The 16039-nt window shown below is 35.8% G+C and overlaps 1 protein-coding gene across 1 annotated transcript in view; it reads left to right on the top strand.

The window, feature by feature from the left end:
- LOC128229062 (adipokinetic hormone/corazonin-related peptide receptor variant I-like) overlaps positions 1-16039 on the top strand; it is a 29296-nt gene that overhangs the window by 6651 nt on the left and 6606 nt on the right. The window contains exons 2-4 of the mRNA XM_052940710.1: positions 11861-12065; positions 13029-13139; positions 14622-14685. Of these exons, the coding sequence (XP_052796670.1) occupies positions 11861-12065; positions 13029-13139; positions 14622-14685 (380 nt within the window). The remainder of the gene's footprint in view (positions 1-11860; positions 12066-13028; positions 13140-14621; positions 14686-16039) is intronic.

A 16039-nucleotide genomic window follows, 5' to 3' on the forward strand; every position in this document is an offset into this window, starting at 1 on the left:
AGCCGTAAATATTTACAAATATGATACAAATGTTTTTACTTTTTTTTTAAATTTACACTGTTCACGATAGGCTCGGAAAATCCAAGAATGTTTAAAATATTTGGAAGTAAAATATTAGCGAACTACGCACATAACACCTGCTTGTTGTTAAATGTGACAGAATGCATATGGATGTCAATAAACGGCGAGTAATGAAGCCATGGTGTAGAATGATTGGATATAAACACGGTATTTTTGACCGTAAAACTTCATGGAATCCAGGAAGAAATATTATTAAATGTGTTCACAATTGTTTAAACATTCGGAGAACTATTTCGACATTTAACAACGTTATTCGATTGAAAAAAACAACAGAGTAATGAAATTATATTCATGTCTGTTTTATTTCAATCTCATTTCAACATTTAGATGCATATCTAAGTGTTTGGCCCAGATTTTCAATGGACTGAAATAATTTTGAAGATCATATGATATCATAAACAATCAAAATCAGAAATAAATGTTCTGACATCAATTTAGATAACTGATATGGATTCAGTAATCTTTCTTTTTAATAACCTTTACAGTGCTCATTTACGACATAAGTGACAGGTGTTACATTTATTGAAGATGCTCCTGTTGAACATCAACTTTTTGTACTAGACGCATTTGACTTTATGACGGTTGTTAAGCTTAGCTACTTCTATATGGTGATATAAAAAATATGCAACTGCAAAATACTGCAGTCAGACACAAAATAAAGGGGCGATAACATCATAATCATTTTTCTCCCACCTCAGATAAGTAGATCCAATAATTTAAACTTGCTAGAAATTCTTATCTTGCCCACGGGCGAAGATAAAACGCCCGTATGGAACTCCTTTTAAATGGTCACCACATTGTAATTACCTCCCTTGTTGAAGACTGTCGTCTGTAGCATCATGGACACCTTGTCTTGTGGCAATATTTAGAACGCTAATTAATTATTTCTCGCTTCAAATGTCACCATAAAACAGTTTTCACGCACCTTTCAAGAAATAATGCTTCATTCTCCTTATAACTATTTAAAGACCGATTTGACTATTAACGTAATCTGAATCACTGCGCGCATATCCATGACAACCACGAATTATCGCATATCCATACGCAATTATTTTCACTAAGCACAAAAGAGTTCCAGCAAAAATTACATTTTTACTTAAATTTGTTAAACTGAGGTGGGAGAAAAAGCATCTACCATAGCCGCTCGTGTAAGATAGGTTCATCCCGACCCTCGTTTCAGCAAAACACCCTACGCTCGGGTTGGAATGAACCTATCTTATACTCTCCGCCATTGAAGATACTTATAGTCTACCAGTTAATGAATATTTCAACCTCGATTAAAAATTGATATAACGTTGAAATATTGACATTAATTGCAGTGCAGTTAAATAGTCAGTTCTCGATTAATGGCAACTAAGCAGCCAAAAAGCATTATTGCTGTGTAAAAAGTCAGATATTGAGCCAATCTGGTCAAAACAGATTAATCAGCGAAAGAAAAATAAACTAAGTTATGTTTTTTTATCTGGAAAAATGTAAAATTCTTTAAAAAAATCCATCTCCCCAAAAATCATCCGAAAACCACGATGGGTAGAGACAACCTTCGATTTGAAGCGATGTGGAACATATATGTATTGTGCCGGTCTGTCGACTGGGAAGGATATCTGATGGTATTGAAAGTGCAAGTATGTTGATTAGAACGGATAACGAACGACGGGGAAACTGCGTCTGTTGATGGGAACGGGTGTTCTCGAAACGCCGTGGGCAGCCATGCAACAAGTATAACCACATAAATAACACATCGATTATATCGATAAATGAAGCGCAAATGTTATCGTCGAGTCTCAAATTTAGCTACAATGTCATACATTTATAACAGAATTAAAGGGGAGTTGTAGTATAAATGAATGCCGCAGCCAATCTCGCAAGCAACATATAGACAAGATTATATTAATAATTACATGTGCGTTTCTTTCAATCAGATGCTGCCATTACAGCGCGTGTATACAGGTATACATCACTACTTATGTATGACCTTCTGGAGGATAGCTTTTATTATATTTACGTCAGTAAATGCCTTTAAATCGCATGTGCTCAGTAATTTGAGTCAACTTAATATTCTCTACGATATGTCGAATGCCTCTATTCAAGAATACTTCAGACTTGTTGGTTATAATGACATGGGTATACGATACACTTTATTGTATATTCGCAAGGGTTCTTTGAAATATGCCTTCAAGACAGTGATTGAAAACACACATAATCAAAACGAAATTCATACAGTGTCTTTTAGTTTGTGTTTCTTTTTTAAAAGGAATTACCATATGAATGTATGTATATGAATGGCATTTAAATGTCGTATCTATGGATGATCGTTCTTTGCTTAACACTTTCAGTATTATATTTATTCAATAACTTACATTTTTCTTAAAAATTCTCTGAGCAGAGTGAGACTTCTGCTAATGATCTGTGTTACCAGTTCTTATTAAGCTTGTGGTGAAGACAATGGCATATTAGTTGAACGCTTTCTTTAGAATAAGCATGCATAGTACCCACACACCTTACACAACCTATCGGTATGCATAACGACTGAAATCCGACAGACCGGCAATATTCACCTTGTCAGACATCCATTCCAATCGACAGCCAATTGGACGACCGGCCCCTTCCTCATCGTTACGCATCTCTTCAAATTGACATATAGATGCCTCAACCCTTGTTGTACAAAAACACTCGTGCTTTGACAGTGACACAATAGAGACAGGCTAAGGCGTCAAACATTTTTTTTGATATTTGTTAGGCTAAATGATCGAGGATGAGGTAAACATCATTGAGATTACCTTGCCCGTCAGATTGGTCTAGGAGAAACTATAGTAACAAGTCTCTTTGCAAAAAGTTGAATGTTCGGTGACACCAAGTATAACAGATAAACATAATTGATGAATGTGTGCTTTGGCGGACACTGAAAACCTGTTTCTTAAACTTGTTGGCGTGGCGGGGATTTCGCACTTTCGCAGAAAGTAGCCGACATAGTAAGAGCGATCCTTTAGAAACACAAATATTAATTGAAAGATTTAATCGAGATTGTTCATTCGTAGGAAAGTTAAACGCATTATTGTCAACAAGCATCGACTAAAAATAGTTAATGTCCATACATAGTTTCACCACTGTTTGCATGAAAAGTTATACAAATACGAAATAACGTTTTAGAGTGAATGATGCTGGCTTGGCAGCGAATATTTTGGCAATAAAATATAGGGTACTCTTAAGTGCGTTCGATAAAATATCATAAAATCAAGATCTCCGCTAAGTTGTTATGTCAGTGTTACGCATTAAATTGCATGTTTTTTTTTTCTTTTTCATAAACTTGCATGTTGTGCTTGTATAAATTAAATAAACAATGTTTGAACCGACTCCAGCAATTTTTACCTTCGAAATATACTTTCATTACTGTACAGAAATATAGATTCGAAAACGTGATTATCCGCAAACCTAATCTGCATTCCTAAATATATTTTAGATGTTACTGGATTAAAAAGGCATTCTTTAAAGTCTCTTTGATAATCCGCAAATCTAATACACTACATTCCTAAATATATTGGAGACGTTACCGGATTAAAAAGACATTCTGTATATGTATTTGTATGCTTTGTATTTGATCTGTTAAGCCTGCGTATCTTTGATCCATCTTGTTAAGTTGTAAATATTATCTTCACTGGCATCATTCTGTGTTCTTTTATACGTATTCTTTCATGAACTGAAATCGATACCATTTTCTACAGAATATATAACTTGTAAGGAAAAAAATGAACAATTTATTTTTGTAATCGATATACGCAGGCATTAGTTTCAAAAGTAGAACAGTCAGCTTGATTTGTCACACCTTAAGCCTTAAGCAGTTTTAAGTAAATTTAATAATGAACATATTCAAGATGTTATGTATATCAAATTAACTTACATGATGCTTAACTAGGTGACATATCATAAACATTTATACTGGATGCAAAACTGCTCTCTAAGTTATTCATCCGGATTTATCTATACAAGTAATTACTATTAGTATTTCCTTGCCCTTAGCGATCATTTATATGGCAAAGTGGATCTAGAAAATAGTGTGTTGGTGCAAGACAGAGACTGCCGTTTTCATTCAATGTATGTGTCTCAATCCAAGACAGAGACTGCCGTTTTCATTCAATGTATGTGTCTCAATCCAAGACAGAGACCGCCGTTTTCATTCAATGTATGTGTCTCAATCCAAGACAGAGACTGCCGTTTTCATTCAATGTATGTGTCTCAATCCAAGACAGAGACTGCTGTTTTCATTCAATGTATGTGTCTCAATCCATGACAGAGACTGCTGTTTTCATTCAATGTATGTGTCTCAATCCAAGACAGAGACCGCCGTTTTCATTCAATGTATGTGTCTCAATCCAAGACAAAGACCGCCGTTTTCATTCAATGTATGTGTCTCAATCCATGACAGAGACTGCTGTTTTCGTTCAATGTATGTGTCTCAATCCAAGACAGAGACTGCCGCTTTCATTCAATGTATGTGTCTCAATCCATGACAGAGATTGCTGTTTTCATTCAATGTATGTGTCTCAATCCAAGACAGAGCCTGCCGTTTTCATTCAATGTATGTGTCTCAATCCATGACAGAGACTGCCGTTTTCATTCCATGTATGTGTCTCAATCCAAGACAGAGACCGCCGTTTTCATTCAATGTATGTGTCTCAATCAAAGACAGAGATTGCCGTTTTCATTCCATGTATGTGTCTCAATCCAAGACAGAGATTGCCGTTTTCATTCAATGTATGTGTCTCAATCCAAGATAGAGACTGCCGTTTTCATTCAATGTATGTGTCTCAATCCAAGACAGAGATCGCCGTTTTCATTCCATGTATGTGTCTCAATCCAAGACAGAGATTGCCGTTTTCATTCCATGTATGTGTCTCAATCCAAGATAGAGACTGCCGTTTTCATTCAATGTATGTGTCTCAATCCAAGACAGTGACTGCTGTTTTCATTCAATGTATGTGTCTCAATCCAAGACAGAGACTGCCGTTAATGTATGTGTCTCAATCCAAGACAGAGACTGCTGTTTTCGTTCAATGTATGTGTCTCAATCCAAGACAGAGACTGCCGCTTTCATTCAATGTATGTGTCTCAATCCATGACAGAGACTGCTGTTTTCATTCAATGTATGTGTCTCAATCCAAGACAGAGCCTGCCGTTTTCATTCAATGTATGTGTCTCAATCCATGACAGAGACTGCCGTTTTCATTCCATGTATGTGTCTCAATCCAAGACAGAGACCGCCGTTTTCATTCAATGTATGTGTCTCAATCAAAGACAGAGATTGCCGTTTTCATTCCATGTATGTGTCTCAATCCAAGACAGAGATTGCCGTTTTCATTCAATGTATGTGTCTCAATCCAAGATAGAGACTGCCGTTTTCATTCAATGTATGTGTCTCAATCCAAGACAGAGATCGCCGTTTTCATTCCATGTATGTGTCTCAATCCAAGACAGAGATTGCCGTTTTCATTCCATGTATGTGTCTCAATCCAAGATAGAGACTGCCGTTTTCATTCAATGTATGTGTCTCAATCCAAGACAGTGACTGCTGTTTTCATTCAATGTATGTGTCTCAATCCAAGACAGAGACTGCCGTTAATGTATGTGTCTCAATCCAAGACAGAGACTGCCGTTTTCATTCAATGTATGTGTCTCAATCCAAGACAGAGACTGCCTTTTTTTATTCAATGTTTGTGTCTCAATCCAAGACAGAGACTGCCGTTTTCATTCAATGTATGTGTCTCAATCCAAGACAGAGACTGCTGTTTTCTTTCAATGTATGTGTCTCAATCCAAGACAGAGACTGCCTTTTTCATTCAATGTATGTGTCTCAATCCAAGACAGAGACTACCTTTTTCATTCAATGTATGTGTCTCAATCCAAGACAGAGACTGTCGTTTTCATTCAATGTATGTGTCTCAATCCAAGATAGACACTGCCGTTAATGTATGTGTCTCAATCCAAGACAGAGACTGCCGTTTTCATTCAATGTATGTGTCTCAATCCAAGACAGAGACTGCCTTTTTTATTCAATGTATGTGTCTCAATCCAAGACAGAGACTGCTGTTTTCATTTAATGTATGTGTCTCAATCCAAGACAGAGATTGCCGTTTTCATTCCATGTATGTGTCTCAATCCAAGACAGAGATTGCCGTTTTCATTCCATGTATGTGTCTCAATCCAAGATAGAGACTGCCGTTTTCATTCAATGTATGTGTCTCAATCCAAGACAGTGACTGCTGTTTTCATTCAATGTATGTGTCTCAATCCAAGACAGAGACTGCCGTTAATGTATGTGTCTCAATCCAAGACAGAGACTGCCGTTTTCATTCAATGTATGTGTCTCAATCCAAGACAGAGACTGCCTTTTTTATTCAATGTTTGTGTCTCAATCCATGACAGAGACTGCCGTTTTCATTCAATGTATGTGTCTCAATCCAAGACAGAGACTGCTGTTTTCTTTCAATGTATGTGTCTCAATCCAAGACAGAGACTGCCTTTTTCATTCAATGTATGTGTCTCAATCCAAGACAGAGACTGCCGTTTTCATTCAATGTATGTGTCTCAATCCAAGACAGAGACTGCCGTTAATGTATGTGTCTCAATCCAAGACAGAGACTGCCGTTTTCATTCAATGTATGTGTCTCAATCCAAGACAGAGACTGCCTTTTTTATTCAATGTATGTGTCTCAATCCAAGACAGAGACTGCTGTTTTCATTCCATGTATGTGTCTCAATCCAAGACAGAGATTGCCGTTTTCATTCAATGTATGTGTCTCAATCCAAGACAGAGACTGCCGTTTTCATTCAATGTATGTGTCTCAATCCAAGACAGAGATTGCCGTTTTCATTCAATGTATGTGTCTCAATCCAAGACAGAGATTGCCGTTTTCATTCCATGTATGTGTCTCAATCCAAGACAGAGATTGCCGTTTTCATTCCATGTATGTGTCTCAATCCAAGACAGAGACTGCCGTTTTCATTCCATGTATGTGTCTCAATCCAAGACAGAGACTGCTGTTTTCATTCAATGTATGTGTCTCAATCCAAGACAGAGACTGCCGTTAATGTATGTGTCTCAATCCAAGACAGAGACTGCCGTTTTCATTCAATGTATGTGTCTCAATCCAAGACAGAGACTGCCTTTTTTATTCAATGTTTGTGTCTCAATCCATGACAGAGACTGCCGTTTTCATTCAATGTATGTGTCTCAATCCAAGACAGAGACTGCTGTTTTCTTTCAATGTATGTGTCTCAATCCAAGACAGAGACTGCCTTTTTCATTCAATGTATGTGTCTCAATCCAAGACAGAGACTGCCGTTTTCATTCAATGTATGTGTCTCAATCCAAGACAGAGACTGCCGTTAATGTATGTGTCTCAATCCAAGACAGAGACTGCCGTTTTCATTCAATGTATGTGTCTCAATCCAAGACAGAGACTGCCTTTTTTATTCAATGTATGTGTCTCAATCCAAGACAGAGACTGCCGTTTTCATTCCATGTATGTGTCTTAATCCAAGACAGAGATTGCCGTTTTCATTCAATGTATGTGTCTCAATCCAAGACAGAGACTGCCGTTTTCATTCAATGTATGTGTCTCAATCCAAGACAGAGATTGCCGTTTTCATTCAATGTATGTGTCTCAATCCAAGACAGAGATTGCCGTTTTCATTCCATGTATGTGTCTCAATCCAAGACAGAGACTGCCGTTAATGTATGTGTCTCAATCCATGACAGAGACTGCCGTTTTCATTCAATGTATGTGTCTCAATCCAAGACAGAGACTGCCTTTTTTATTCAGTGTATGTGTCTCAATCCAAGACAGAGACTGCCGTTTTCATTCAATGTATGTGTCTCAATCCAAGACAGAGACTGCTGTTTTCATTCAATGTATGTGTCTCAATCCAAGACAGAGACTGCCTTTTTCATTCAATGTATGTGTCTCAATCCAAGACAGAGACTGCCGTTTTCATTCAATGTATGTGTCTCAATCCAAGACAGAGACTGCCGTTTTTATTCAATGTATGTGTCTCAATCCAAGATAGAGACTGCTGTTTTCATTCAATGTATGTGTCTCAATCCAAGACAGAGACTGCTGTTTTCATTCAATGTATGTGTCTCAATCCAAGACAGAGACTGCCTTTTTCATTCAATGTATGAGTCTCAATCGAAGATAGAGACTGCCTTTTTCATTCAATGTATGTGTCTCAATCCATGACAGAGACTGCCTTTTTCATTCAATGTATGTGGCTCAATCCATGACAGAGACTGCCGTTTTCATTCAATGTATGTGTCTCAATCGAAGACAGAGACTGCCTTTTTTATTCAATGTATGTGTCTCAATCCATGACAGAGACTGCCGTTTTCATTCAATGTTTGTGTCTCAATCCATGACAGAGACTGCCGTTTTTCATTCGATACATGCATTTGTTCTTCCGTAGGATCTGTCTTTTAGATTGGCGTCATGTTTCATTTGGATGGAACTACAGGTTCCAACCAAGGAGCCATTATTTGACACCTTTCATGCACTTTATGTAGTTCGATTGACGCATTGCAAATATCATTGATTGCGTTACATGAGATCGGAGACACCATAACGGATCGTATCTGCATCATTTTGTGGGGAGGAAACGCCATATCTCAAAATATAAGCAGTCATATAATAAAGACAAACAACGCATTGAAACGAGCATAGGGTCTTAACATACAGCAAGTTGCACGCGTTAGCCGGCCGAAGAGGTTTGTTTGAAGGAAAAGTTTACTCTTAGTTACCATTGTTAGCGACTATTAACAGAAAGAAAAAAATTATTGTTCAAAACCTTAACCATACGTCCTAGAAAATCAAGTTATCTCCAGACAAATATACTGAAAATTGAAGGTATTAAGTTCTCTTTCATTTATCAATTTATCTTGATTATTGTACTCGAATTCATATCGTATGTAGTAAATTGGTTGGCAATTAGCAAGTTGGAGAGCATGTCCTCCCACTTTCTTGTACGACATCCTTTTAGTTCATTAGTATTCAGACAACGACACATGCCGTCGAGATAAAGTATCAAACTCTAGACGTGCAATTTCCTATGCGACAACTCCAGGACCAAACGCATTTATATGTTCTTTGTATTTTTATAAGAAACCTGGCTACACATGAAACGTTATTAATTTTCTAAGGAACTTTTTCAGGAAAATATAGGTCTGCAACGGAAGGATTCTGAAGCAATTACGGTAGCAATTTACGGGTTAAAATGAATGAGCTTTTGAGTAATTAACGCCAGCTTATCTCATCTGAAGATGGAAGATGAATGACTTCCGGTTCAAACAAGATCTCGCTGGTAAAGAAGTCAGTTGGTTTAAAAAATGTATGCATGCAAAATTCTCATCCTTATGTTTGATTTCATGATTTGTGCAATATAACAAACATTATCACATATCAGACCGTATAAACACATATTTTTAAACATTACATTTACTAAGACGAACTATGTCGGATTGGTGTTTAATTGTATGAATGTATCGTACTTCAGAGGAGTTGGCTAGTTTCATTTGTTTAAAGCGTTGTCAGTATCTGGTTGGTGATGGAATATAGTTTATTTGATTTATTTTACTTTATTCTTCATTGTCTTCAAAATTGACGCTTGATCAAACTTGGTTTATAATTTTACTTTTGCATTTTTATATGTGCCAGGACAAGTTCAGGAAATACGGCAGAAGTACAGCACTTCCGATTTGGGATACCATTTCTGTACAAAAGCATAGTTTTTTGAAGAGTTATTCTTAACCTTTTATCCATGCTTCATTTATCTGTGAAATGCGATCTGATCTTTTGTCAGCAGTCTTATAAAACACTGGTTTGCCGGTATTTACCCAAAAAATGGTTCATTCCAAGACATAACATAAAATGGTTGTCAAAACGGTTAATCTGTGAGAGTGCAGCTTTAAGAATTACACTATCCCATTTATATTGGCTTAGTTAACATGTTGATGGGATGTTGTATTTCAAGAGTATGTATAAGTGTAAACTCCAGAATAAGGTTGCTTTAAGTGTATTAAATACCGTAATGTTTACCTGTTTTTTTTTTCGAAGTACTAACATATTCCATCCTTATAATACATCCAGACTTTTATTTGGAGCTTGTAGTATGCTTTTTGCTTTGATCCAGATGTATATCAAATTACCCGAGCGTTTCGTTTTGATTATCGCCCCTAAACATATGGTAATTGGTCTGGGCTGTCTAATATTTTTCTCCTTTTTGTTGGCAATTCTGTTTTTTCCAGACTCTTTATTTCAAAGTTACCACTTGCCTTATGGGTTTAATCTTAAATACACACGATATTGACGTTACAGTGACGCCTGGGAGGACTGAAACTAATTTTGTTATAGCTTGTAGCTCAACGCAGGAACAGTTACAGGGTTTGTTACAAGAGGAGGGCGCACGCATGGTCGAAACCTAGGATGTGCACCACCTCCTTGTTGAACCGATCAAAATGAGTTCTTAAGGGGGACCTTCACAAAGAAATTGTAACTTATATTTGTCTTAAGTGGTGCAATCGTTGTAATGAATGCATATTTCTACTATTGACCAAAAACAATTGTGTCTTTCCTCCTTTTTTTTAGGTGTTTGTGACTCGCCGGTTGCGACACATTTGTTCTTTTTGTGTGGTTTGTTTGAATGTGTATATAAAGTATGCATAGTTTGTATGCTTTGATGTTCTGGAACCGTCGACTTTCAGGCTTTTGATGTAATTTAACACTTTTCGTACTCCGATTTAGAAATGAATTTATTGTATATTAAACAAATCCGGTGCTTTGAAACAAAGTATATATTATTTTCACATATTTTAATTAACATACTAATATTATATTGTTGCGTTAGTTTTAATATAAATGACCGACATGCTGAAAGATTTGTCTTCAAAGTGCTTAAATAGTAAATCATGTCCATCTTCGGCAGGATAAATAAGAGACAGAACACCAAGCTTGACTTTAAAATCATTATTTAAATAGTTTAAATGAAAGACGAATAAATTATGCATCAGGAGTCTACAGAAGCTAACCGATCTGATACCTTTAATAAAATAGCAAATCAAAACAAATTATAACCCTTCTTATTTCATTGCACTTTTGGGTAAAAAATATTGCATCATATCGAAAACATGATCCTTAATAGCAAAGAATAGTTTTCCTAATATATATGAAGGAAGTAAAAACATCTGGTGAGAACAAATTAACTGTTTATTCTCTGTATGACTGAATTTCAGCTTACGAGACACCAGTTTTTCCGAGACGTTGGCAATGAAAGAGCAAAAACATACGATTACACTAAATAACACTTTCAACAAGAAAATGAAACATAATACACTGTTGTCTTCACCGCATTTAAAAGTTTCCTCTTTAATACACGTACATTTAGTGTATACTTATTTTAGGTAAATTGTGAAAACAGCTGAAAGGTGATATAAGGACCCAGTACTGTGTCCAGTTTTGGAGACACTGAGAACGTTCCCCTGATGGTAATCCAACCAACGATCTCTAATGTGAAAGGTCGACACCTTAACAGCTATAGTCAACTAATAGTATGGGTGAAACCGACTTTACATTTTGTGTTTCCATCATGATTGCTAATACTTACTCTTTGGTTGTTGTTTGATAGTTTTGATTATTCATTTTAGTAGTTAACAACAATAAACTTAGTCTTTGGTCGAACTCCTTCTATCAATATAGACTTATAAACACGGCGTTTAACTCCACTTTTTTTCTTTCAGAGCGTGATATTCCACGAGGAGGCACATCCAGCCTACCCCTGGTTCCGACAGTGCATCACATTCAACTTCTTCCCGACCCCCGCCCACGAGCTAGTGTACAACCTTTTCACAATGGTGGCGATGTACGGTCTACCTCTGGTCATCATTTCACTGTCCTATGGGCTCATTCTGAGGGAAATCTCCAAGAAAACGCGACAGAGTAAAGGTAAGGAAAATATTGTATTTGAACTTTGAAATGTAAGATAAGTAAAATGTGGAATATATTTTATACACATAATTATGTGTTTATGATATGAAAATGATTGCCTTAACATTCATTTCAACATTCAAGTAATGGTTAGAGATTGTTAGTATGTTCTCAAAATTTCTTAATTAAATTTGATGCGAATTATTTAACCATAACCATTTATTTTGTTTAAGTTCATACTATCACTCTTTAAGGCTTTTAGTGGTCTACATTATAGTGTGAACACTTCTCAAAAACTAAGCCAGTCACTGTTAATGTCTACCGCTTCACCTGATTTATAATACTGATTTACAGAAATAATTGCCTTCGCATTAGACAAAATATAATTTTGACCTCATAAAACATTTGTGATACGTATATCCTCATTAAGGAGCCGCATTGTCATTAAAATTGAAAACTGTGCATTCCGCTGCATATTACATCATAAATATAACAACCTGTTCTTAACAGATTATTACAAATTTCCTTTTCTAAAGCAAATTCTTGTCTTATATTTTTTATGCTTCGCTAGGCTTGAACTATAAATTGTCATAAATATCTTCAATTATGTAACGAACTATACTTGGGGTAATAAGATATTTTCCTAGTATCAATTCACCACGGGAACATTTGCTTGTAAATGCAGCTTTCATATTTTGTAATTGGCGGCAGTGAAGAGAAGAGTGCGTGTTTGTTAAAAAGATCAGACGAAATGAAATGTATAAATCAGTACTACAGCAACGTCAGAATATACAGCTCATAGGTTTGCTCTTATTTGTTTATATACGAATACTTTATGTTAAAGTATCAATGGTTTAAGCTCTAGGACCGTGTGCTCGGAGAATGGGTATATCACAAAGCGATGGTAAAGAAACACTAATTCCCTGACAACCAACATACATTTAACATAACGTGATAATCTGTGCAATAAACATATTCCAGAGGAGATGCTGGACTTAAACTGTCCCCAGTCCAGCGGGCGGCTCAGAAGGTCCGCCGTCGGTAACATTGAGAGGGCGAGGTCAAGGACGCTCAAAATGACGATCGTAATTGGTAATTTACAATTATATCCTATCATTGTAGTTCGAAGCCGTTTGTGAAAATGTAAGTAGATGTGAGGTAGGTAGAATTGATTTTAAGTAGCGTTAACTTTAGAAAGACAGAGTGATAGAACTTAAAAATAATAGAAGCTATATACAAACAAGGTAAATATACGTTTATTTCCTAAGTTTCGCAATTAAAAGTAAGAAAAAAATTCTCGATAGTTTTTAAGCAGTGTGGCGGCATACCACGTGATAAATTACGTCATATATGCTACGTCGGAATGCAACCTTTTGTTTTTAAATGAAGACTTAAAACAAAGAGCAGTCTATGCCGCTTAAAGAGCCCTGCCTTCGTTTTATTACCGGAGTTTGATAAGGTGATTAGTTTCATCAAACACTTCGACGAAGCTGTTTCCAAAATAACGTTTTGACAGTACTCCACCAGACGGCCGTTTTGGTAAAAGGTTTGTCGAAATGTTTTTAGAAACTTAACTCTCAATCAACAACTCTGGTAAAAGACCGAAGGTGGGGATCCGTAAGCGGCGTAGACTGCGCCATGGGGAAAAATGGTAAAGAAATAGTGAAGTTATCTTTGTTTAAAGTCCTCATTCGAAGCTAAATGTTGCCCTCCGACGTAGCATTTATGGCGCAATTTAACACCTGGTACACGAACACTGATAAGTAGAGAGCTAAGCGTCTATTTATTAACACTCATCATATCCGAAACCATGAAATTCCATAATACAGTGGAGTTACAATCCTGCTTAGTTGCCGTGCCGAACATGATTAATTTATCTTAATCATAGTTTTTAATGAGCACCCTGCTACGGCTTCAAACATTATTGATCACGTCTTTATAACCGAATACATTGATATTGTTGTGAGGTCTTTTAAGCATAGTCTATTTCGCAAAAGTTAACCAGATGCTTGCTGAGGTCGTAGTAACGAAGTCAATCTTATATCATAGTTACATAATTATGTTAGGTAAAATGGCTACGAATGGAATAATTGGTATATGCATTTTATTGCATGTTTTGTCATTCTTGAATTTGCTAATTTTCGCGCATCTTTTAAAAAAACAACCATTCCGATAGACTACCAGATTTTTAGCAAAAGAATCATCATGTGATAAAAGGTGGTATATGCATCGGATGAATGAAATCCTTGTATTCAAGTGCAAGACAGTTTCAATTCCTTATAGTATTGATTGAGTTTTATCAGTTTAGCACTAACCCTCAACTTTGTGGAAAAAGTGTAGGTTCAGGATTTCACTTTTGAGTTTTTTGTCTCTGCTGTAAAGAAACATTTTTGGATTTACTGGGGTTTCAATTATTTGTCAAAACCCGGATCAGAAGTTTGATTTGAGACGAGACATAACTTAACTTTAAACATATACACCAGTAAACTGTTATTATTGTACATATTCAGCTCTCCTATAGGGTATAGAGTCATCGAGCCAGGGTTGTTATTTATGTTATATTTTCTTTTTCAGTGGGAGTTTTTATATTTTGTTGGACACCGTACTACGTTTTAGCTGTCTGGTGGTGGTTTGACAGGTATGTTATATATGCAGGCAAATTCATAAACGTTATTCGTCCCATGTTTGAGAGAGTTTTCTGCAGTTTTGTCCACACATTCATTCCCATACCAGAACGGTTACAGGCAGGATAGGCGTAACCATTCTATTACTGCAGTTTAAATTTCAAAAGTATCTTTATTGATTAGGATGTCCTTTAAAAGGTAGGTTTGTTACGCCTTTGTCAAATTTCACTCATTACCGCATCTGTTCCATTTTGCCCACTGTTCAGTATATTCAGCCTGCATTCTACTGTGTAGATTATGCGCACGGATAGTTTGATCTGGCGATATAAATTGGTTTTCTAGTTCATATTTTTGTAGAATAGTTTTTACTTTAATCATCTAGTTTTTAAAATTTCCACCAGATTGGTGCTCAATGCAATTTAACACACGTTGATTTATACGAGAATTATTCATAAACTTTTTTGTTTCAATTTTCTGTTCATTAATTTCACTTTGATCGATACTGACGAAAGCACCAACAAACACCAACTGATTTAGTTTTTACCCGCGGCCGAGGTTCGCCGTAAATTGCCAAAATTCAACTCTAACATATGCTAAGTAAAATATAAGGCCACTGAAGGATATTGCGTAATATAAGAAATTAAATATATTGAAATGGAAAGCAAACCATTTATATCTATGTTATTTGATTCCCTTAGATTTGATAACAATGATTAATTATTTGCATCTTCATTTTATATCTTTCAGGGATTATGAAAATGAGATAACCACACTGGATGGATACTAAATGTTTTTTTATCATTTAGAAAAAAATGTCTTTAAAACTCTTTAATGGACATATAGTTAATGAATTCTTTATCTGCTTAGAATGAAATTATTTAGGTGTATGTGTTGTCATAGCAACTTCTTTATCTATATATTGATTATTCACTTTTACTGTTCAGTTTCCATATGATTTATATTCACAGGAGCCAATATCACCTTTTAATTAGTGGCTTAACCAGCCAAGCTATAAGTACTTAACGTTTTTTTTCATCACTCTTTCCCTGGCACGCCATACAAGCTATTGAATACAATACTTTTAATAGTGTTGGTAGCACTGACATCTTTCTCTATCATATACGAAACGAATATATGTTGGAATGCATCATAAAATGGCGCCCAAAGATAAAGAATGTGGTCATAAACATTGTTTTATATACATATTAATTATGGTACCAGAATATATAACACAATATACATATTAAAAAACCCAAGACATTTAAGATTTATAATGACTTTATTATTAGATCATAAAAACTTACACAGCAAAAATCCCTTGTAGGTTTGAAGAACTTTCCCTTTTTTATTTTTAAAGTGAGCTTTCCT

Source organism: Mya arenaria, chromosome 3, assembly GCF_026914265.1.
Source record: "Mya arenaria isolate MELC-2E11 chromosome 3, ASM2691426v1".
Lineage (NCBI taxonomy): Eukaryota > Metazoa > Mollusca > Bivalvia > Myida > Myidae > Mya > Mya arenaria.